Source organism: Oncorhynchus mykiss, chromosome 23 (assembly GCF_057628025.1).
Source record: "Oncorhynchus mykiss isolate SJ-2025 chromosome 23, ASM5762802v1, whole genome shotgun sequence".
NCBI lineage: Eukaryota > Metazoa > Chordata > Actinopteri > Salmoniformes > Salmonidae > Oncorhynchus > Oncorhynchus mykiss.
In genome coordinates, this window is record NC_143044.1 from 34,358,301 (window position 1) to 34,381,943 (window position 23,643).

The window sequence follows — 23,643 nt, forward strand, 5'->3', positions numbered from 1 at the left end:
AAACCAACATTAGACATCTATACAGAAAACCCTCAAATTTCTGAAATAAGTAAATCAAATCAATGATGAGAGAATATTCAGAATAACTGATAACTAAAATAGCAGTGCAGATGACACTATTGCTAAATGCAGAGATGTATTATAGGTAATGAATGTGTATGCAAATGCTACAGACTTTGTGGCGCAGCAGAAAGGTCAGCATACACCAAACCCCAGAGGTTGAGTTCAAATCCCAGGTGGGGTCATTCTTTAGCTAAACAGTGATAACACATGAAATGTCACGAAGTGTTCCAAAAACACATTTGCACATGTGAAATATCACAAGATCTTGTGACTGAATGGTGATAAATATATCAATATGTCCATAGACCTTGTGACTTCAAGTAGCTAGAAACCCAGAGGTTGTGAGTTCAAATCCCAAGTGTGGTTGAGTCTCAAGTAAGCAGCATACTGTACTGTCCTTTAACATTAATACCTTAATTTAGCTGTAAAAATACTGTAAATGGTTGTAGATTTACCATATTTTCACCGCAACTAGACAAAAACCTCCAGGGCACCATGACACAACATTCTAAGAATGTCCTAAAAACGTCTTTGGAACAAAGTGGGAACTAAACATAACCTGCAGGGGACCATGACTGTTTAATTGAATGAATGTAAATTATGCCTTTTAAAGTAAATTCTTTTTGGCTTTCATGTGCTTAAATGTTGTTGCGTGTAATTTAATGGTATCTCATGTTGAAATGTTGCATCCCCATGTCACATTTATTTAGCATTAATTTCACATGAGATCATGTGCTTACATGTTGTCACATGTAGTTTTATGTTATCACATTGTTTCACATATTGCTTCACATGTTGTCAAATGAATGTGTTTTTTTCCCTAAGGGAGTGGAATGTGTTGATGTGTTAGTAGCTGTGGGACGGGAGCAGAGTGAACTGTACAGTAGCACTAGCAGGGAGGGAACTGTAGTTTAATTACACTCTGTGTGTGTGTGGTGTGTGTGTGTGTGTGTGTGTGTGTGTGTGTGTGTGCGTGCGTGCGTGCGTGCGTGCGTGCGTGCGTGCAGAGCCAAATAAATGTTGATGTAAAAAGAGAATTAAAGATGTTTCCCAGAAGAGCCTCTCTAATAAACTTTATCTGTCATTTTGTTTGCAATTTTATCATTTGCCACCCTCTGCACGTCACCTAAGACAGTACAGTATGAAGATAGGCAGAAACTGCTTCTCCAACAGAAATCCCAGATCCCACTTGTAGGACATGTCAGGGCGACGTTGGCTAGCTAAGCTCATGCGTTGAAACATGTCATCAGGTCTAACGGTCTTCTCGTGCCGGACTACGCATGCACAAGGAATCAAATCAAAGGCAGTCCTTTGATATAAGTTTTTTTTTTCACGAAAATGAAAACATGTCAGTTTGTCACTTTCACGAGGTTGGAGTAATAACATGTTAAACTACTTAACACATTGGCTCGAATCTAGATTGTGCCTTTCGATTTCGAGAACTACAGAAATTTTTTTTTGCTTCTCTCATTGACTTCTCAAACCCCAAACTTCAGCTCCCCGGAAGTCTTGCGATGTTCCACATCACGTTCAACCATTTTACAGTTATTAAGGATAGAGGGAGAATTAAGAGAATCCATTTCCCCTGTGGTATAATTGTCAGACAATTTGATATTGTCATCTTTCTTTCCACTGCCCTTCACTTGGGTAATGAACTGCCTCTTTCATCACATCCTACCATCAATCAAGGCCTAGGTCAAAAGTAGTCCACTATATAAGGAATAGGGTGCCATTGGGAACATGGCCTAAACCTGCCTAATGTGCCTAGTCTAGTGTCAAGTTAGAGCTAGCTATGTAAGTTTCTCTTCTTTATTTAGCAGCCACAGCCAATCTAGCCACTGAGCCAGCCACTGCCAATCTAGCCACTGACACTGCTGAACTACACTGCACTTTTGGTTATAGACCCATTAAAGCACTGATTAAGATGACTGTGCCCTGAACCTTAACGGTGCAGGAGATTTAATAAACGATCGTTGAGCAGAGAGAGGGCTGCTGCTCTAATCGCTGATAAGGGCCAGATAGATAAAGCCTGACAAGGCTCACTTTATAGTGCACTAGGGCACATAGGGCTCTGGTCAAAAGCAGTGCAGTATACAAGGAATTGGATGCCATTTGGGACGCAACCTATCTCTCCAGTGGGGTTTTAATGCTCTCGGGGGCTAAGGCAAGGCAGCCAGGAAAGCAGGCTGTGGCTCAGAGGGTTTTAACTGTGTGAAATAAGACTAGGTCTATCTACTACTCGTGTTAATCAAATAATGTAGAGTCATTCCAAGCCACAGTGGACCGAAGCTCTAGGCCTATAGGGCAGAAGCTGGATTGTATGTTTGATTTTGAACACTTCCTAGTAAAATGCACCTGGGCCTGTATTCTCAGAGTACGAGTGCTGATCTAGGATGAGGTCCCCCTGTCCATGTAATCATGGTATTCAATATGATTTCAGAATCAAAATCACCTTTATTCAACAAGTACATTTAAATATACCCTGAATTTGATTTGGTGAAATGGTGCACCCACAGTAAACAGAATCAAAAGACAGAATAGAGATGATAAACACAATCAACAGAATATATCGACAAATAATTCCAGAATCTACACTACAAACACTGTACATGGCAAATATAGATCATAATGAATATGATTGCATGGACAGTGTGGGACCTGATCCTAAATCAGCACTTACTCTGATGTGCTGCTTTATGCATACGGGCTGCCCTGTTAGTATTCCCTATTCCAGCGAGAGATGGAATCAATTAGCAGCTGACTGTGTGGGTGAACTCTACTCTTATCTGTGGCATCTCCCATCAGGGTTTTCTCTCACCAAAGGGATATTGGTCTACTCATCTTTTTGCCTGTGGGTATAAATACAGTCATATGTTTTAGTTTTTTAGAACTCGACTGTGAATAAAGATGTTGCTGGTTATGACACAGAAACAGATTAAATGTCAACTTGCTTGCTGCTAACCTGACGGGTTGGCCAAGAAAGTGATAATGTTTTTTTTCTCTCTGTGACACAGTTTGGCTGGAATGTTAAGGGTCTCACACACATTGTACTGGATGTAGATCTCCTGTTCATATATCAATCGTTCAGCACGCTGTTGATGTCTGTCTGACTGCCGACATCTTCAGGCAATCCTACATGTAAAATCGGTCTGCACTCGGTCTCGGCAGGAAAACGTTATTGGTATGTTCAAGCTATTAAGGAAGTGTTCCAGAAAAAGAAGTATAATTTATTCCAACTTTAATTGTTGATTTAGTCTTCATGGTGGAATGTATTGACAGTGTTAACATGTAGTACACCATTCTGGCAAGGCATTCATTTAAACTTTTACCTCATTTCTGTCACATTACAATGGCATTGATTTCTAATGAAAAGGAGCATGTAATGATTTAATAAGCCAAGCAAGGCTTTGTGTACTCATCATTTAGTAGGCTAAATATCTGGGGTATAAATGTCTTTATTTTCACATTGTACCCTATATTTGTCTCAAGTTATTGGCATGGTGTGAATAATACGCATTGTTTTGAAAAATAATAATGAACAAAATACTTCATTGGTGCACGTTTCAAAGCGAGTCGCCTGTTGAAAGAATTCCTTTTGGTTTGCAAAGCATTCAAGCCTTGTTAATTAGGGAGTGGCAAAGATTAAGGAGAACAAAAGCAAGACAATTGCGAACGGTTTCCAAGGATGTATTTCATTCTGAAAATAAATCCTGGTTTCTTTCTTTCTTGAATCAATGCTACAGGTTAACTGTTAATAGTAACACTTGAGTCAACACCCACCCACACATCCCACAACAGGCCACCCCAGCACAGCAAGCCAACCAATGACCTTGTTGATTCAATGAGCAAACCATTATTATTTTGTTTTATACTGAAAAAAAATATGAACTCAACATGCAAAGTGTTGGTCCCATGTTTCATGAGCTGAAATAAAATATCCCAGAAATGTTCCATATGCACAAAAAGCTTGTTTCTCAAAAATGTTGTGCACACATTTTTTTACATCCCTGTTAGTGAGCATTTCTTCTTTGCCAAGATAATCCATCCACCTGACAGCTGTGGCATATCAAGAAGCTGATTAAACAGCATGGTTATTACACAGGTGCACCTTGTGCTGGGGACAATAAAAGGCCACTCTAAAATGTGCAGTTTTGTCCAACAACACAATGCCACAGTTGTCTCAAGTTTTGAGGGAGCGTGCAATTGGAATGCTGATTGCAGGAATGTCCACCAGAACTGTTGCCAGATAATTTAACGTTCATTGCTCTACCATAAGCCGCCTCCAACGTCATTTTAGAGAATTTGACAGTACGTCCAACAGGCCTCACAATTGCAGACCACGTGTAACCATGCCAGCCCAGGACCTCCACATCCGGCTTCTTGTCCTTAGGGATCGTCTGAGGCCAGCCACCTGGACAGCTGATGAAACTGAGGAGTATTTCTGTCTGTAATAATGTAATAAGTATTTCTGTCTGTAAAATACTCATTCTGATTGGCTGGGCCTGGCTCCCAAGTGGGTGGGCCTATGCCGTTCCAGGCCCACCCATGGCTGCTTCCCTGCCCAGTCATGTGAAATCCATAGATTAGGGCCAAATTAATTTATTTAAAATGACTGATTTCCTTGTAAAATTGTTTAAATTGTTGCATGTTGCGTTAATATTTTTGTTCAGTATAGTAGTTGTTGAAGAGCCTGAGCCGTGTAAGAAAGAGTACAGTTGAAGTTAAAAGGACGGACTGCACTTGGTGACCGTCCCCTCAATTACAGACAGTGAAATGTGAAGTTATTACACAAAAGTAATGTTTTCAGACATCCCATCAGCCAACGTCAACAGAGACAGCGTTTTGGCAGGAACGTGTTTATGACCATTTCCATGACTGTGTCTTGTGTCCCAAATGGCACCCTATTGGCTATGTAGTGCACTACTTTTCATGGGTTCTGTTTTTTTTTTAAAGTAGTGCACTACATAGGCAATAGGGTGCCACTTGGGACACATACCATGACAGGTCGCTGCCAATGAGGACTTTGTGTTTCCACATCACCTGGGAGTTTGGTGCACTTGTAACCTGAGCTAACGTTTCAGTCAAGTTTACTAATTTGACTCTCAGAAGAAGAGAATATTGGCAGACAGAGGAATGGATGGTGGAAGGAAGAGGAAGGGAGTGTTATACTGTGGCGGTGTGATGTTGCTATCGTTATGTTCACACTTACTGTAAAATAAATGGAAAAAAAAGGATGTCATAAGGCTTAATTTACATTTAGCAGACACTCTCCTCCGGGTAGCTAGGTAGGACAACCACATATCTCAGTCATCATAAGTCAATAAAGGCTCTCAGCAAAGTCAGTGCTAGTAAAGAAAATACAAGTATAAGAAACTACAAAATTGACAATCTATTATTCAGTAGTCTACAGTTCTCTGTACAGCTTTGTAGGTGTGGTTTTGTGGTCTTACAGAGTGGTGCGAGATAGTGGCTGCATCATAGACTTAGTGCAAGATATGTGATTTCCATTACAAAGTTCATGTTAAGAATACATTAGTGAAAGGGATTATTCAGTACTACTCTGTTTAAAGTATAGTTCCTCTGTGGAGATGGTACAGTGCATTCGGAAAGTATTGAGATCCCTTGACTTTTTCCACATATTGTTACATTACAGCCTTGCTCTAAAATTGATAACCCCATAATGACAAAGCTTTAACAGGTTTTTAGAAATGTTTGCAAAAAAACAGAAATACCTTATTTACATAAGTATTCAGACCCTTTGATATGAGACTCAAAATTAAGCTCAAGCTCCTGTTTCCATTGATCATGCTTGAGATGTTTCTACAACTTGATTCAATTGATTGGACATGATTTGGAAAGGCACACACCTGTCTATATAAGGTCCCACAGTAGATAGTGCATGTCAGAGCAAAAACCAAGCCATTCGAAGGAATTGTCCGTAGAAATCTGAGACAGGATTGTGTCGAGGCACAGACCTGGGGAAGGGTACCAAAAATGTATGCAGTGTTTAACCCAAGAACAAAGTGACCTCCATTCTTAAATGGTCGAAGTTTGGAACCGCCAAGACTCTTCCTAGAGCTGGCCACCTGGCCAAACTGAGTAATCAGGGAAGAAGGGCCTTGGTCATTGAGGTCATTGTGACAGAGCTCTAGAGTTCCTCTGTGGAGATGGGAGAATCTTCCAGAAGGATAACCATCTCTGCAGCACTCCACCAATCAGGCCTTTATGGTAGAGTGGCCAGACAGAAGCCACTCCTCAGTAAAATGCACATGACAGCCCACTTGGAGTTTGCCAAAAGGCACCTAAAGTCCCTGATCATGAGAAACAAGATTCTCTGGTCTGATGAAACCAAGATTGAAACTCTTTGGACTGAATGTCAAGCATCACGTCTGGAGGAAACCTGGCACCATCCCTACGGTGAAGCATGGTGGTGGCAGCATCATGCTGTGGAGATGTTTTTCAGCGTCAGGGTCTGGGAGACTAGTCAGGATAGAGGGAATGATGAATGGAGCAAAGTACAGAGGTCCTTGATGAAAACCTGCTCTAGTATGCTCACAACCTCAGACTGGGGCGAAGGTTCACCTTCCACTAGAACAACTACCCTAAGCACACAGCCAAGACAACGCAGGAGTGGCTTCGGGGCAAGTCTCAATGTCCTTGAGAGCAAGGACTTGAACCCGATCGAACATCTCTGGAGACCTGAAAATAGCTGTGCAGCGAAGCTCCCCATCCAACCTGACCGAGCTTGAGAGGATCTGCAGAGAAGAATGGAGAGAAGAATGCCAAGCTTGTAGCATCATACCCAAGAAGTCTCGAGGCTGTAATCGCTGCCAAACGGTGCTTCAACAAAGTACTGAATTAAGGGTCTGAATATTTATCTACTTTTTATAGTTTTTGCAAACATTTCAAAACCTGTTTTTGCTTTGTCATTATGGGGTATTGTGTGTGTAGCTTGGGGGGGAAAAACAATTTACTCCATTTTAGAATAAGGGGTAAAGTCAAGGGGTCTGAATACAGTAGGTTATGGCATCATGGTCGGGTCGTTATTGTAAAAGAGAATGTGTTCTCAATGCCTTACCTGGTTAAATGAAATAATATGTGGTTGTGGTGTTTTTCTTAGTTTAGGTAGGCCTTATATGTTATATGTAATTGCCATTACAGTTCAGCTTTATAATCAACTAGCCACTTCATTTTCCAGCTGGTTACGTCTCAGATGGTTGGTTTCTCTTCCTCCTCTGCCGCCCACTCTGAAAACCTTTATGAGGAAATAACCTTTTGTTTGAAACTGTGTAAACATATTTACCTTCTGCATTTTATTGCCCTCCAATGGATCCTCGTTAAAGGATTTAAAGTGTACTCATTTCAATTACAGAGCCTCTAAAGTGTCCTGTATTGTTATTTTTCATCACTAACTCCCGTGGTAGCCGTTTTCAGGCTCCCTCTCCAGAATGAAACCCTGACTCCCAGTTCTGTTTCCCAACAGGAAAACCAAAAATGTCACTCAAACAGAAGGGTATTTTTTTGGAGGGGTTCAGAAAGACTCATAGGGGTGTCCACTGAAAGTTGACTAGCAACAACAACTGGAAACTAAAAAACACCCACTAAATTTGCCCAAGAAGAGGCAAACAAAATGAAAACCAACACCAAACTTAAAGACAGGAAGCAAAGGTGATGCAAAACAATAATGGAAGATCAGACCAAGGAATGTTTTTTCTAGAAATCAACTCGGGAGCGCCAACTAAAGGTGTTGACCCTCCTTCTCTCAAGATCAGTGGAGCACTGGGCCAGCCACTTATATATAGCACCTGGGCCAGCCACTTATATATAGCACCTGGGCCAGCACAGGTGAAACGCCTTCCCACTAACGAGTTGGCAACCAGCACAGGGGTAACACATACTGACTAACGAGGTGATACCAATTGGTGTGCCCTACATGTTAACGTGCTATACGTGCTAAAAGTCCAACCTCAAAACAAATGGAAAAATTAAAACCTGTAACACCCTCAGGGCTATTAAACTGAACGTCTGCAGTAATAATAATCGTGTTTGGAATCAATGCTCAATAATTATACTAGATTCTATTCTTCTATTATAAAGAGAGGTTTTAATTAAAAACACCAACACAAGACTATGCCTGCATCCCAAATGGCAGCCTATTGCCTTTAAAGTTTTGACCAGAGCCCTATTGGTAGTGCATTATAAAAAATAAAATAAAAAGATGCACTATAGGCGGAATAGGGTGCCATTTGGGACACAGACATTGTCTTGTGTATGTGTTTTTAATTAATTCCTCCTCTTTAAATACACACACACATCTCACAATTGATAATTGTAATCTGTTAACTGTTGAATAATTGACAAATTGTGATTTATTATAAGCACAATGTATATGTGTGTGTGGTTAATCATTTTCAATAGGGAGGAGGAAGGGTCCACATGCTTCATTTGCAACATGAATTAAGCAATGTCGTTATGGCGCTAATTAGCTGATCATAAAAGGATCTCGGTTTTATTGTGATTTATTATCAAAGTAACCAAAGTAATCAGCTGCTTCCTTGAAAGGACTGAGATGCCTATGTGCTGATAGTTTTTTTTAACGTTCTAACCAGTAGGCTACCTGCCGCCCCAAATAGTTGGTCATATCAATGTGACCGACTGGTCACTGTGCCACATAGGCTTCATTAATCAAGGTGTGTTAGAACATTCTATGGTTAAAACCTTACTCACATCAGGTCAGGTCATAACACCAGTCAGCATTTGTGAAACTATTTCTGACAATTTATTTATTTTATTTTCACATGGTGGCTTGATTTGTTTGAAAGGCCTACAGTATATGCATAATATGCTATGTAATTCAAGATAATTACTTTGAGTCTTATTCATGTATGACACTGGACTCTGAGGATGTTTAGGAGTTTTGTTGAAATTGATGAGGCAGGGTTGCCTTGTTTTGCAACTAGAAAATGAATCCGTGAACTGTTCTATTTGCAGTGGGCCTCGTCACGTTACATTATGATTATTGTTAGTTCTTTTCTTGTCTCTTTAAAGGTGCAATCTGCAGAATTATAGCTATGTATGGTAATAGTGATAGCTGAGTGTACAAAACTTTAGGAACACGTGCACTTTCCATGACATGGAATGACCAGAATGACCAGGTGAATCAAGCTGAAAGCTATGATCCCTTATTGATGTCACTTGTTAAATCTACTTCAATCCGTGTAGATGAAGGGGAGGAGACAGGTTAAAGAATGATTTTTAAGCCTTAAGACAATTGAGACATGGAATGTGTCAAGGGTGTATGGGCAAGACAAAAGATTTAAGTGCCTTTGAAAGGGGTATAGTAGGAGGTGCCAGGCGCACCGGTTTGTGTCAAGAACTGCAAAGCTGCTGTGTTTTGATGCTCAACAGTTTCCTGTGTGTGTCAAGAGTGGTCCACCACCCAAAGAATACTTGACACAACTGTGGGAAGCATTGGAGTCAACATGGGCCAGCATCCCTGTGGAACGAGTTTGACACCGTGTAGAGTCCATGCCCCAACAAATTGAGGCTGTTCTGAGGGCATAAGGGGGTGCAACTCAATATTAGGAAGGTGTTCCTAATGTTTTGTAAACTTGGTGCATATACCCATTGAAAACAAATTGCAGATTGTGGCTTTAAACCCCAAATTCCTAGATCTTTCCGACCCAATAAGAACACTGTCAGCCTCCTCATGTTCCTTTCATCCAAACGTCAGTCTTTTGTCTCCCACACCTGTTTGAAGGTTCATGTCGGCACCAGAGCCCTTGGTTGCATCCCAAATGGCACCCTACTTCCGATATAGTACACTACTTTTCGATAGAGCTCTGGTCAAAAGGAGTGTACTAAATATGGTGTCATTTCGGACACAGACCTTGCCTTGTTTGAAGACCCTGTGTGTGGTTTGGATTGTACCGACATAAGTTGCTGATCTAATGTCATTCTATACCTCAATACTTTGTTGTCTGGTAGATTTTCTTCTTTTTTTCTCCCTGCCAGTTTCGTTTTTTTTACTTGAAGTTTCTTTTGAAGTACATGTGCTACTGATAATTGAAGCAATACATCCCACTGAAGATAATATACAGATGTAGGATCTTAATTTGACCCAGATTGCTACAGCAGGAAAATAATCCTGCTGCAACAGGATTATAATGAATGGAGATTTTTGTAGGGGTTGATACATTTTTCGTAAGGGACAATCAGGTCTCAAATTTCACAGTGGAAATTACAAACTTCAGAAGACTTTTTAAATCTCAAATATACTACAAGTTTACATTTCCTGTATTGCAGGAAATGTCTTTGCAAACAGGGTGATCAAATTAAGATCCTAATCCTGTACACTACTCATTTAATGGATTTCAAAGTGAAACCTTAACTTGTTCTTTCATGGCCTAGAACCCTTATCCATCTTGATATGATACTGAGTTGAAAGTGTAGAGGCATGTCAACACTATGCATTTTTATTGTATTGTGAAATCACGCTCAGCTGACTGATCACAGTGTGTATGACATTTGGAAGCATGGTATTCTTTGATCTTTGACCCAGGGTCATATAGATCAGGGTTTCCCAAAATCGTCCCTGGTTGGTTTTTTCGCTAGAGTTTGGGAAACCCTGATATAGATCATAATAATTATCTAAATGATATGCCTAATTTCTTCTCTCTATCTCTACCCCCCCCCCCCCCCCCCCCCCAGGTGAGAAGGTGACCATGTTTTCTGTCCTGGACATTGACCAGAACGACATTGTGGACACTAACGGAGCAGGAGATGCCTTTGTGGGAGGTGCAGTACACTAGTCTGTCTCCTCCCTGGTTTCTCTCTTGTTTCTGCCAATTATCCTCTCCACAGCATATACATAGATGCCCAATTAATCAATTATATTCCCATGTTCTATTCCTTTGATACATCTCCAGGGGAGTTCTGATTGTCTTATAGTGGTGCCCAGCTCTCCCCACCCCCCTGTAATTCAAACCATTCTGTCAAATGTTATATTGAGGAGTGACACTTTAATAAACTTTTCCTCTCTGCTATAGTCTTTTACTGACCCCTGACCCTTGCTTCTCACCTCTCTCTCCTCCCAGGCTTCCTGTCAGAGCTGGTCCAGGAGAGGCCGTTGGAGGAGTGTATCCGTGCTGGCCACTATGCAGCCAATGTCATTATCAGACGAGCAGGATGTACCTTCCCTGAGAAACCTGACTTCCCTTGATGTACCCAACCATTATCCCCCAACCACAAATGTATTTTCCTTACCTTACAAACACCTGCATAAAGCTGTGTGTATGTATGTGCCTCAAAGTTGTGTGTGTAAAGTTTGTTTAAGGTTTACAATAATTCCATGGATATAACCGGTCAACAACATTGTCGCTATGTGTTGTAACTTGCTGTGAGATTATTGATCATCAGTGATTCAATTTGCTTCAGTAGATTACTTTTTAAGCAACTTTCTAAACAACACTCACTTTCTATGCACCATCTGTCAGTTCAAAACCACTAAATATTAACTCTCATTTAACTAATTGTTTTGGCTTTGCTATTAAAAGGTTACGATGTCTAATACTAAGGACCAGGGGTTTTTCCTCGCCAGGTCAATAATACATGGTCTAGAAAAACTCAGGGCCCTACCATCAATAAAGTACTGTCCGAAATGTGGAGTTTGATATTATTATTATTTTCTTAAATGTTTACTGATTACAATGGTATGTTGCCAAGTTCGTTTTGCCATGACGCACAATATTGTTCATTAAAACAACAGGCGTGGGTGGTCTGAGACTTTGTCAAATGTTCCTTGAGTTCATACAATGCCTTCACCCCACATGTCCAATGCCTTGTCATCTTGAATGTAATAAGTAAAGTAACAAATGCACAAAGAGTTTGACTGTTACCATAATACCAAGTTGTGTATATCTTTCATCCATTCCAACCACTTTTTGATGAATGATTGAAGGTGTGGTTGCAGCAAGCTAATCATTTTCTGCATCCTACTGGCTACTAAAGATAATGACTGTTGTTATTGTAACAGGCGCTGTAGATCTTTCACCCATTCTAACCACTTTTCGATGGATGATTATGAACTCAGCAAAAAAAGAAACGTCCTCTCACTGTCAACTGCGTTTATTTTCAGAAAACTTAACATGTGTAAATATTTGTATGAACATAACAAGATTAAACAATTAAGACATAAACTGAACAAGTTCCACAGACATGTGACTAACAGAAATGGAATAATGTGTCCTTGAAACAAAGGGGGGTCAAAATCAAAAGTAACAGTCAGTATCTGGTGTGGCCACCAGCTGCATTAAGTACTGCAGTGCATCTCCTCCTCATGGACTGCACCAGATTTTCCAGTTCTTGCTGTGAGATTTACCCCACTCTTCCACTAAGGCACCTGCAAGTTCCCGGACATTTCTGGGGGGGAATGGCCCTATCCCTCACCCTCCGATCCAACAGGTCCCAGACGTGCTCAATGGGATTGAGATCCGGGCTCTTCGCTGGCCATGGCAGAACACTGACATTCCTGTCTTGCAGGAAATCACGCACAGAACGAGCAGTATGGCATTGTCATGCTGGAGGGTCATGTCAGGTACCACATGAAGGAGGAGGATGTCTTCCCTGTAACGCACAGCGTTGAGATTGCCTGCAATGACAACAAGCTCAGTCCGATGATGCTGTAACACACTGCCCCAGACCATGACGGACCCTCCACCACCAAATTGATCCCGCTCCAGAGTACAGGCCTCGGTGTAACGCTCATTCCTTCGATGATAAATGCAAATCCAACCATCACCCCTGGTGAAACCGTGAAGAGCACTTTTTGCCAGTCCTGTCTGGTCCAGCGATTGTGGGTTTGTGCCCATAGGCGATGTTGTTGCCGGTGATGTCTGGTGAGGACCTGCCTACAACAGGCCTACAAGCCCTCAATCCAGCCTCTCTCAGCCTATTGCGGACAGTCTGAGCACTGATGGAGCGATTGTGCGTTCCCGGTGTAACTCGGGCAGTTGTTGTTGCCATCCTGTACCTGTCCCGCAGGTTTGATGTTCAGATGTACCGATCCTGTGCAGGTGTTGTACACGTGGTCTGCCACTGCGAGGATGATCAGCTGTCCATCCTGTCTCCCTGTAGCTCTGTCTTAGGCATTTCACAGTACGGAAATTGCAATGTATTGCCCTGGCCACATCTGCAGTCCTCATGCCTCTTTGCAGCATGCCTAAGGCACGTTCACACAGATGAGCAGGGACCTAGGCATCTTTCTTTTGGTGTTTTTCAGAGTCAGTAGAAAGACCTCTTCAGTGTTCTAAGTTTTCATAACTGTGACCTTAATTGCCTGCTGCCTGTAAGCTGTTAGTGTCTTAACGACTGTTCAGCAGGTGCATGTTCATTAATTGTTTATGGTTCATTGAACAAGCATGGGAAACAGTGTTTAAACCCTTTACAAGGAAGATCTGTGAAGTTATTTGGATATTTACAAATTATCTTTGAAGACAGGGTCCTGAAAAATGTACTTTTCTTTTGTTTGCTGAATTTAGATGTGTTTGCAGCAAGCTAATTATTTTTGTTCCTGACTTCTGTATTGTAAAACATGATGGGAAAACAGCTAAACCTCCATCATTAGCAAAACGGGGTCCAGGGCAGGCCAGATCCAGCCCCAAGCCTGGGTGTCCTAGTACAGACCAGAGAGCTGGGTAATCTCCAAGGGGCTCGTAGGGTTCTAACTGGATTCTCCCAGACTCCCGGATCTCTATAAATACATCCAAATTGGCACCCTATTTCCTACATAGTTCACTACTTTTGACCAGAGCCCTATGGTCTCCCTATGGGCCCTGGTCAAGAGTAGTGCACTATATTAGGACTGAGGTGCCATTTGGGATGATGGCTCCACAGCTGATGGAGGTCGTTTCTCTCAATTATGGGATTAGAGGTGCCTCTTCATGGTGATCATTAGAGAGCCCTGGAAATTAGGCTGATCCTGCACCCAGCTGGCTGATCCCCCCCCCTCCCACACCCAGCTGTGCTGTTGCCGGGTGTTGGATAGGGGAGACAAGGATCACCGAGAGGCCCCAGACTGTCCCTTCCTCCCTCCAGGCATGGAGGGGGCACAAGTAGTGGATAATGGGGATTGAGAGAAATTGGGATATGTGCCAAATGGCACCCTATTCCCTAGATGATGTACTACTTTTGACCAGGGACTATTTTTCTTAAACCCCTTTATCCATTTATTTTTGCCTCCCTAATAAGGTTCTGGTCAAAAGTAGTGCACTATATAGGGAATAGGTTATGAGCCAGTACTACATTGCTCCTTTAACAGTAGTATATACAAACTGTAGCCTATAACCTATACTATTATCCTAGACTGAGGTCAAAATGTGCCTATGTCCCATATAACTGTGAAACTGAAAAATTGAAATACAAAAACACATTATGCAATATGCCATTTTCATATTGTGTATAAATAATAGTACAGAACTCAACCTGTTTGCATATATTTTCCCTTTAATTTCTGGGCTCATTAAATGTGAAGAGTGATCCTATTCAAACACCTCTTATGCAAAGGGCTGTAGATCCATTTAATGATGCTTGGTTTATGCGTTTATGTTAATCAGGGGCATCTAGGTGAAAACAGGCTCTAGCCAAAATGTTATTAACAACTTTGAGACACTTTTTTCATCAGCGTTTTAAGGTTTCACACAGATGCGCTTTGAAAAGGACCACATTTCTGATTGGCAGAGATCACACTCCGTAGCAGCTGGTTCATTTGCTTCTCAACTTGACAGATGGCAAAACCCAAACACAAAGAATGCGTGACAAATGGCACCCTATTCTCTATTTCGTGCACTACTGGTCAAAAGTAGTGCCCTAAATAGAGAATAAGATGTGATTTTGGACTTAAACAAAAAGATGGAGCCATGATTAAGTAATGAGAATGAGGAATGCTGCGTAGTTTACCGCGAGAAGGAAAACTGTTAACCACACTTCTACCGTGATTTACTTCATTTTAAAGTGTAAGATGTGTCATTGTCTCTGTCTCAGCAACTAACTGGTTAAGGTCCCCTGTTTCTCCCTTGGGGTGTGCGATACCCAAGTCTGAATTCTACCAACTTCTAATGTTCTTAATTTATACATATACAGAGTTCAATTAGATCAGAGCTGCTAGAAGAACATATGTCGTTGGCAAATTTGGGCTCATCATACGAGAGTTATATTTTCAAAGAAAGAACACAATTCGTATGTCTGGTATTTACCCTCATTCATCAGCACCATCCCTTCTTTGAATGCGTGAAAAGCAAAAGCAGTGTGTCTGCATCCCAAAAGCACTATATAGGGAATAGGGTGCAATTTGGGAGAGATCCTATGGGCCCTGGCCAAAAGTAGTGCACTATATAGGAAATAGGGTGGCATTTGGAACAAAACGAAAGGGTCCTGGTCAAAAGTAGTGTCCAACATTGGGAATAGGGTGCCATTTGGGATGGGAATTGACTGACTGGGGACGTAGCCAGAGCAGACCAGACCAGTGTTTTGCCCCGCAGATGGGCAGCAGTGTTGCTGAACAGCGCTGGGTGGCAGTTGGCAAGGATTGAGAGAAGAGATAGGGGGGATGGTCAGACTGTGTGGATGGCACATGCTCCAGCAACATCCACATTTTGTATATTTTTTTACCTTTATATTTAACTAGGTAAGTCAGTTAAGAACAAATACTTATTTTCAATGACAGTGGGTTAACTGTCTGTTCAGGGGCAGAATGAGATTTGTACTTTGTCAGTTCAGGGATTTGAACTTGCAACCTTCCGGTTACTAGTCCAATAACTCTAACCACTAGGCTACCCTGCCGCATAAATGGCACCCTATATCAGTTTCCCAACTCCAGTCCTCTAGTACCCCCAACAGCACACATTTTTGTTGTAGCCCCAGACAAATTCACCTGATTTGGGGCAGCAGGGTAGCCTAGTGGTTAGAGCGTTGGGTTAATTGAAAGGTTGCAAGTTCGAATCCCCGAGCTGACAAGGTACAAATTTGTCGTTCTGCTCCTGAACAAGGCAGTTAACCCACTGTTCCTAGGCCATCATTGAAAATAAGAATTTGTTCTTCACTGACTTGCCTAGATAAATAATTAATTCAACTCATTGAGAGCTTGATGGTTATTTGACAAGTTGAATTAGGTGTCTGGGGCAACGACAAAAATGTACCCCTCATTGTGCAGAGCCTGGGCATGGAGGTTCATAGGGGAATGTCTAACAGGTAGGTGGGTCCGATGCCATTTAGGGCATTGTAAACGAGGAGGAGATTTTTACAGTAAATTACTTGAGGAACATGTAGTCAATGGAGATCAGCAAGGATCGGGGTGATGTGCGCATACTTTTTTTAGTTTGTGCTAGAAAACTTGCGGCACTGTTTTAGCTGAGCTCTAGTTTATGAAATAAATCTGCGGTCCCAAGAACTTCGTTTCGATAATCAATTCCGGATAAAATGATTGCATGGATGAGTTTTTCTGCGTCAGATGTGGTGAGAGAGGGTCTTATGCGGGAGGTGTTATTCAGGTGAAAGAATGACGTTTTACAGACGTGACTAACGTGGGCATTGAAGGAAAGAGCAGGGACGGATTTCACACCCAAATTTAGTGTAGGCAGCAGCTGTAACATCTTGAGGTTGTTGATGGATAATTTCCATAATATGATTGAATCATACTGTTGATTTATTGGTGTCCATTTAATAGACTATGATTCTTTGTCTTCTTGTCTGTCTTCCTTTAAAATGATATCAATATAATTTTTTGTAGGTGTCATTATTCATAACGATTTTATGTTATGATCATGATCAAGGACTTGATGTCTTCATTATATTAAGATTGGGTCAATTTAACAATCCCTCTGCAAAAAGACCTATCCAGCTGGTTATATGATCAGAAGATGCTTGGAAACAAGGTGGCCCAATTGGCTGCATAATCTAGGAAGTTATTCCGTATAACGGCAATTAATGCCAATGTCAATTTGTACACTAGCTGTGCAAGTATTATACCACTCGCAGAATACAACCCTGGATAAAGACATCAAGACGCGTTGCAAAAAAATGTAATCTTCCCATGCACATCCCGGGACATTTTAATGTGGAAAGTGAAAGTGACATTACATTTGCCGCTATGATCATTGGGGAAGCGCTACTGCTCTACAGGGGCGACGGTCTGCTCCACTTCACTGACTGAAGTAGGGATGTCTACAGTGAAGAAGAAGGGGGAGGGAGGTACCACTTTGTCACAGGCTGCTATGTAGATTAACCTTTCAATTAGTTGTTATCAGGTCCTCTCTGTCTCAGCGCGAGCCTTCAGCGAATCGTTTAGAGATTAAAAATACAAGGAAACCCCCATATGGATGTGCCGCTGTGAGTGTGATTATTTATATCCGATCGTCGTTTCAGTCATCGTGTTAATAAAGAAGAGGACTGTATCCGATAAAGAAAACTTGAAGAGGTAACTACCAGCAAATATTTACGGTAGCTAGCCGATGCCTTTTTCTCTCACTGGTTACATGTTCATCCTTGCATAAAACTTGCGTAATTTGTTTTGCCTCCTTGCCCAGCGTCGGTCGGAACATTTTGTAAACGATCTAGCCTACATTCCAAGGAGACTGTATATCACTGACTAATAATGTATAAACGAGAATGGACCTGCGAGTCGAGTGAGAAATGGATGGATCGCGAAACTGTAGCAATACATTTATTATTGAGGCACTGTGAAGATGCTGCTACTCCGATTTCCCGGGTCAACTACTCCGTTTGTAGGCTATGTGGAACCCCCCCCCCCCCTCCCCCCCATGTGTTTATTTTCTAGTCGGAAATGCAGTGCAAGATAATACAGATAATAAGTATTGTCATAATTTACACGGTAGAATCTTGATGATCGTTGTAGCCTAACACATGCAGGCACTCGTGCTATGTAGAGAAATTCTACCGCTTGATGGATAAGAAATCCTGAATGATTATTTATAGTGTGCCCAATTTATTATGATGTAGCCCACCCGTAAACGTTTGGTAGCCTACATGAGTTGGTGAAAACTGAAATCAGTGAATTGTCGGTGCTTCTGGGAATAGGCTGTAGTGAATTTCCACAAGATTGGAAAATAAAATGAGAACACCAGTTTGTGGGGAAAGAAGTGTCGGGTAGCATGGACAACCATAGCACGATAATAGCCCATCACCTTCAAACATTTTTAAAACTTGCTGCTTTAAATCAGCAGTCAAGTCTTCGCCGTTTCTTTTTGCAAATAAATGATGGATTTAACAAACAACCAATTAAAGTCTAAAATGATCCAAATCATTTTGAAGTGTAACCAATTGTTTCAAGGAGGAGTCGTAGTAAAGGTGGGCTGTCGTTTGACACAGGATATAGTTTAACCAGAAATCCTTAATTTAACCACTGACCTGCGGTAACTTTTATGTTAATGAATGACAATCTAATTGAGATACAAAAGCTATATTATATTGTCCCTATAGTGCACCAACTTATTCAGTCAAACGATAAGTGCTTAGGGTAAATATAACATCAATCCATGATACGAGAAGACACCTTAAGAGGCGGTTCAATTGAGTGTAGTGACAGATCAAGCAGCCAACGCAGTCCCTTCTAAAGTGAGCTCATATATAATGATTGACATGTACTTTATCAAACCAGAAATCGGATCTTGCCTTTACAGCCAATATTAAAGTTGCTAGGGAGGGCACATTAGTGTAGGTAAGGTTTAATGAGACTCCATTGGATTGTAATCAGCGTCATGTCGGATTTATGTAAACTACAACATTGTAACAAAATGGCGACTGTTTAGGTCACGTCATTAATGCAGGCAGCAATGTTTTTCCCTACAACTCAACTGATACAAGCAAGGTTAGTTACATATTATCTTCTCGTTCGTAAGCGTCTCATGTTAGTTTGAACATAAATTGCCGTCTTAAATTTCCGGTAACCATCCCTCCGCAGCTGTCAAAAAGTGCAACAATATGAATTGATCGTGTGCGGCTAACATTCAAGCTCGCGCCGACTGCTAAAATGAACAAATCCTTGTTTATCACTCGTTACGCATACAAGCTGTCAAACTCGCGTGCAAGAAGTCAAACTCCATTGCCCTTCTTGTTCTACATTGTAGCTGATTTAGAAACACTGAGTATTCTAGTTTGGTCAACTGGTGATGTTACAATGAAGCATTTAACTATCAACAAAAAAATAACACATATCACAAGTAATTTTGATAGGTGTTTTAACATATATTTAATAGGTGACATTTAATCTCCCTTGTTGTTATGACTGTAGTCAGTGTCATGACAAATTCATCTTGATCATTATTTTACCACAAACTATTGCGTGAGGTTAGGTCAATCGGTGGATTATAGTATCAGACTCAGACTACGGATTAAGTAACATTAGCCTATCCCTAACCTACCTAGAATCATCTTCAATCCGTCTGAACTGCTTTATAATCCATCTGTTTCTCTTGAGTGTTGTTGACCTTCATTTCATGTTGTCTTGGTCTGCTTTTCAGTAAATGTTATGGTGAGGTCTCAGAATATAGCCTAGCCTACTAATCCAAAAACACTTAAATTGGTCATGGCCCAATGTGTAAAGTGTATACTAGGCCGATCCCTCACAATTCACTACCAGTAATCAAAACAATCTGTTTGTCTAATGTGACCATGGGCTACTGGTACTTGAGACTCAGCAAAGGTGCTGGGTGAAACAAATATATAGAAATCCTGGCTCTGTTATTGTTAGGGTACAGTATTGCATATTTTTGGCTTGTGATCTTATTTGACTGTTTATGGCTATCTGTGTTTTTTCTTTTTAAGTTATCATTTGGATCTTGAAGGAACTTACGTCATTCGAAGGAATCGTGTTCCAGGTCGGTCGGTAACTGTCCCAACCTTCGAGGAATTTACTATCTAGCTACTTTCATCTTATTTTGTGAGGTTACATGTGAGCATTTACCTTGGATGAGGATTTACAGCAGGAATATATTGATGCCGAGGTGGAACATTACTTTTTGACCTTCAAGATGTGTTGGATGTATCAAATGTTTCACAACAACAAGGGATATTCTCTATGGATCACTTTTTCCTAAATCTCATTGTTTAACCATGGTGGAACTTGCTAACCCTCTGTATACGGAGTGGATTCTAGAAGCAATACAGAAAATTAAAAGGCAAAAACAGAGGCCTTCCGAGGAGCGGATTTGTCATGCGGTGGCTACCTTACACAGATTGGACAAGAGGACCGTTCTGGAGCAGTTGGAGTTAAGTGTTCACGATGGTTCCATTCTCAAAGTCACCAATAAGGGGAGCGTGTCGTACAAAGACCCTGAGCACCCTGGGAGAGGAGTATCTTCATCAACAACATCGCTCAAACCTGTTAGTGCAAACCTCTCTGTCCCATTGTCTAAAGGATCTATATGGAATCCCAGTGAACTTCGCCACGTTGACTGGAATAAAATTCTGAGGAGGGCCATCGAGGGTCTGGATGATAACCACGGTTCCTCTCTGAAGAACATCCAGAGGTACCTAAGGAACCAGGATGATCTATCACACGTCCTGGACAACCCAGGGTTTCAGCAGAGGTTACGACTGTCCGCCAAACGGGCAGTCAACAACGGCCGGCTGGAGAAGAACGGCCCACTCTACAGGTTAAACCAGGGGGGTAGTGGAGTGGCGGGGAGGAGCCAGAGGTGTCCAGGTGCTTCCCCATTGGCTCTTCAGTGTGTCACTCTTCTTCCACATGAGAGCGACCAGGTACGGTATACTGATACTAGGTTCTGTATATTTCTCTGATTATAGTAGCCTGCTGATAATACTGTGTATTCCAAGGCTTATTTCACTAGGTACAGTATGCTACTCATAGCCTCTGAATCCTTTTCAGGTTATCTCTTATGTCGATAATATATCCCTTTCTTTGGTAAAAAGCATCTGCTAAATGGCATATATTATTCCTTTAGCCGGCAAAATAAACACTAGATTGTTGTTTGACCAATATGTCTCCTTTTGGAATATTCCGTCTCATTTGGTTAAGGACTTGATGCTTTCACTGATCATGCCTAATCGGCTTCAAGCACTGGGTGATGATGTTGCACTTGAGGAATGCAATTGGATGATAGCTGACAGTTTTGTGATGAATAGCAGAGCTCTTGTGGGCTTAAATCAAGCTGTTGTGATATAATATTGCTTCTTGGAAACACAGCTACTCAGTAGATCTCCTAACTAGTTCAGTGTGTACTTGAGAAAACTACTAGGCTTTGTTTACATTTCCTCAGCTCAGGGAAATACTTCTTAACCAATTGGATATTTTTGCATTTGTTTGGCAGAATAGATGGGCTATGTTATTATAGACAGAGAGTAAATAACGTACAGTAGCTTTTAAAATTATTTGTCTTTGAGAACACAGGGTTGTGTGTGTGTTATAATTTTGTGGGTCAATTATTTTATACAAATACAATGGCTCAAATATGTTTAACAAGTAATACAAATCTAAAAATGATAGGTGACAAAATTATCAACACCCCTGTTTACAATACACCAGCAACCTCCCCTTGCTAGGATGACACTGAGCCTTTTTCTATAATGTTTTATGAGATTGGATAACACATTGGGAGGGATCTTAGACCATTCCTTTGTGCAGAATCTTTCCAGATCCTTGATATATATAATTTGGCCTGCGCTAATGGACTGCCCTCCTCAATTGAAACCACAGGTTTTCAATGGGGTTCAAGTCCGGAGACTGAGAGGGCCATTGCAAAATGTTTATTTTTTTTGTGGTCAGTTATCCATTTCTTTGTATATTTTGATGTGTGCTTGGGGTCATTGTCTTGCTGGAACATCCAATTGCGGCCAAGTTTCAGCCTCCGGGCAGATGCAACCAGGTTTTTGGCTAAAATGTCCTAGTACGGTTGATGATGCCGTTGACCTTAACAAGGACCCCAGGCCCAGTGCAAGCAAAACAGCCCCATAACATCAAAGGTCCACCACCTTATTTTACATTAGGAATGAGGTTCTTTTTTTGCATATGCATCCTTCTTTTGATGCCAAACCCACCGCTGGTGTACATGGCCAAAGACCTCTATTTTTGTAACATCTGACCATACCACCCTGTTCCCGGTCCAAGTGCCAATGCCGTTTAACAAACTCCAGGCATTTACATGTGTTGGTTACTCTCAATAAATGCTTTTTTTATGGCAACCCTTCCAAATAGCCTATTGGCATGGAGGTGACGTTTAATTGTAGATTTGGAGAATTGGTGACCCCAAGATGCAACCAAGTTCTGTAATTCTCCAACTGGACCTTGGACTTTTCTTTGCCTCCCAAATCATCTTCCTCACTGAATGGGGACAAGATACAAATGAATCCTCTACCACGCACATTTACCACTGTTCCAGTGGTTTATATTTGTAATAATTGCTCTAATAGTTATAAGTGCTATATTTGGGTTTTTTCTACGCATTGCCTGCTTTTTTGAAAGTCAACAACCAGTTCCATACATTTTTGGCATTCCACATGGTGATGGATGACAAAGGGATTTTAGCTGTGGAAGGCCACAATACTGTTCCATAAAATTACATTTAAAAAGGAGAATGTTAATGCAGATTTAATTTAGTTTGATTTGAATCTTTAGGGTTGCCAATAATTATTTTGATTTACTTGTTAACCAAAATTGTTCTCTGAGCAATTATATTAATATAAGATTTTTTCACCAGCTGATTTTATAAGAATTTTTTTTCAGCAGCTGTGGCAGTTATCGGAGCGAGGCTGAATGGGGTCTAGCAGGGGTCTTCCTACATGGGGGGGTGTGGGAGGTCTTCCTGGGGCATATGTACAATGCATTTGGAAAGTCTCAGACCCCTTACCTTTTTCCACATTTTGTTACGTTACAGCCTTATTCTAAAATGAATTTAAAAAATAATAATAATCCTCATCAATCTACACACAATACCCCATAATGACAAAGCAAAAACAGGTTTTTTGATTTTTTTTTAGCACATTTATAAAAAAAATAGACACCTTATTTACATACATAGTTGAGCTTGCGCCTCCCGGGTGGCGCAGTGGTTAAGAGCGCTGTACTGCAGCGCCAGCTGTGCCATCAGAGTCCCTGGGTTCGCGCCCAGGCTCTGTCGTAACCGGCCGCGACGGGGAGGTCCGTAGGGCGACGCACAATTGGCCTAGCGTCGCCCGGGTTAGGGAGGGCTTGGTCGGTAGGGTTAGGGAGGCCTTGTCTCATCGCGCATCAGTGACTCCTGTGGCGGGCTGGGTGCAGTGTACGCTAAGGTGGCCAGGTGCACGGTGTTTCCTCCGGCGCGTTGGTGCGGCTGGCTTCCGGGTTGGATGTGCGCTGTGTTAAGAAGCAGTGCGGCTTGGTTGGGTTGTGTATCGGAGGACGCATGACTTTCAACCTTCGTCTCTCCCGAGCCCGTACGGGAGTTGTAGCGATGAGACAAGATAGTAGCTACTACAACAATTGGATACCACGAAATTGGGGAGAAAAAGGGGGTAAAAATTCAAAAAAAATAAAGAAATTGAGCTCCTATTTCCATTGATCATCCTTGAGAT

General features: G+C 41.5%; 2 protein-coding genes across 12 annotated transcripts in view; both read left to right on the forward strand.

Moving 5' to 3' along the window:
• Positions 1 to 11,847, forward strand: part of adkb (adenosine kinase b) — a 292,724-nt gene extending 280,877 nt beyond the window's left edge. For all 4 annotated transcript variants that reach the window (XM_021581103.3, XM_090217351.1, XM_021581102.3 and 1 more), the window contains 2 exons: positions 10,774 to 10,860; positions 11,160 to 11,847. In XM_021581103.3, coding sequence (XP_021436778.3) covers positions 10,774 to 10,860; positions 11,160 to 11,284 — 212 coding nt within the window. In that variant the 3' untranslated portion in view covers positions 11,285 to 11,847. The remainder of the gene's footprint in view (positions 1 to 10,773; positions 10,861 to 11,159) is intronic.
• Positions 11,848 to 17,194: 5,347 nt separating this feature from the next.
• The window catches only part of kat6b (lysine acetyltransferase 6B), a 43,447-nt gene continuing 36,998 nt past the window's right edge, over positions 17,195 to 23,643 (forward strand). For 4 of the 8 annotated variants that reach the window (XM_036960510.2, XM_036960512.2, XM_036960514.2 and 1 more), the window contains exons 1-2: positions 18,774 to 18,943; positions 19,900 to 20,835. In XM_036960510.2, coding sequence (XP_036816405.2) covers positions 20,188 to 20,835 — 648 coding nt within the window. In that variant the 5' untranslated portion in view covers positions 18,774 to 18,943; positions 19,900 to 20,187. Of the gene's footprint in view, positions 17,534 to 18,757; positions 18,944 to 19,899; positions 20,836 to 23,643 lie in introns of those variants that run through there. The other 4 variants (XM_036960511.2, XM_090217347.1, XM_036960513.2 and 1 more) reach the window with 2 other exon arrangements.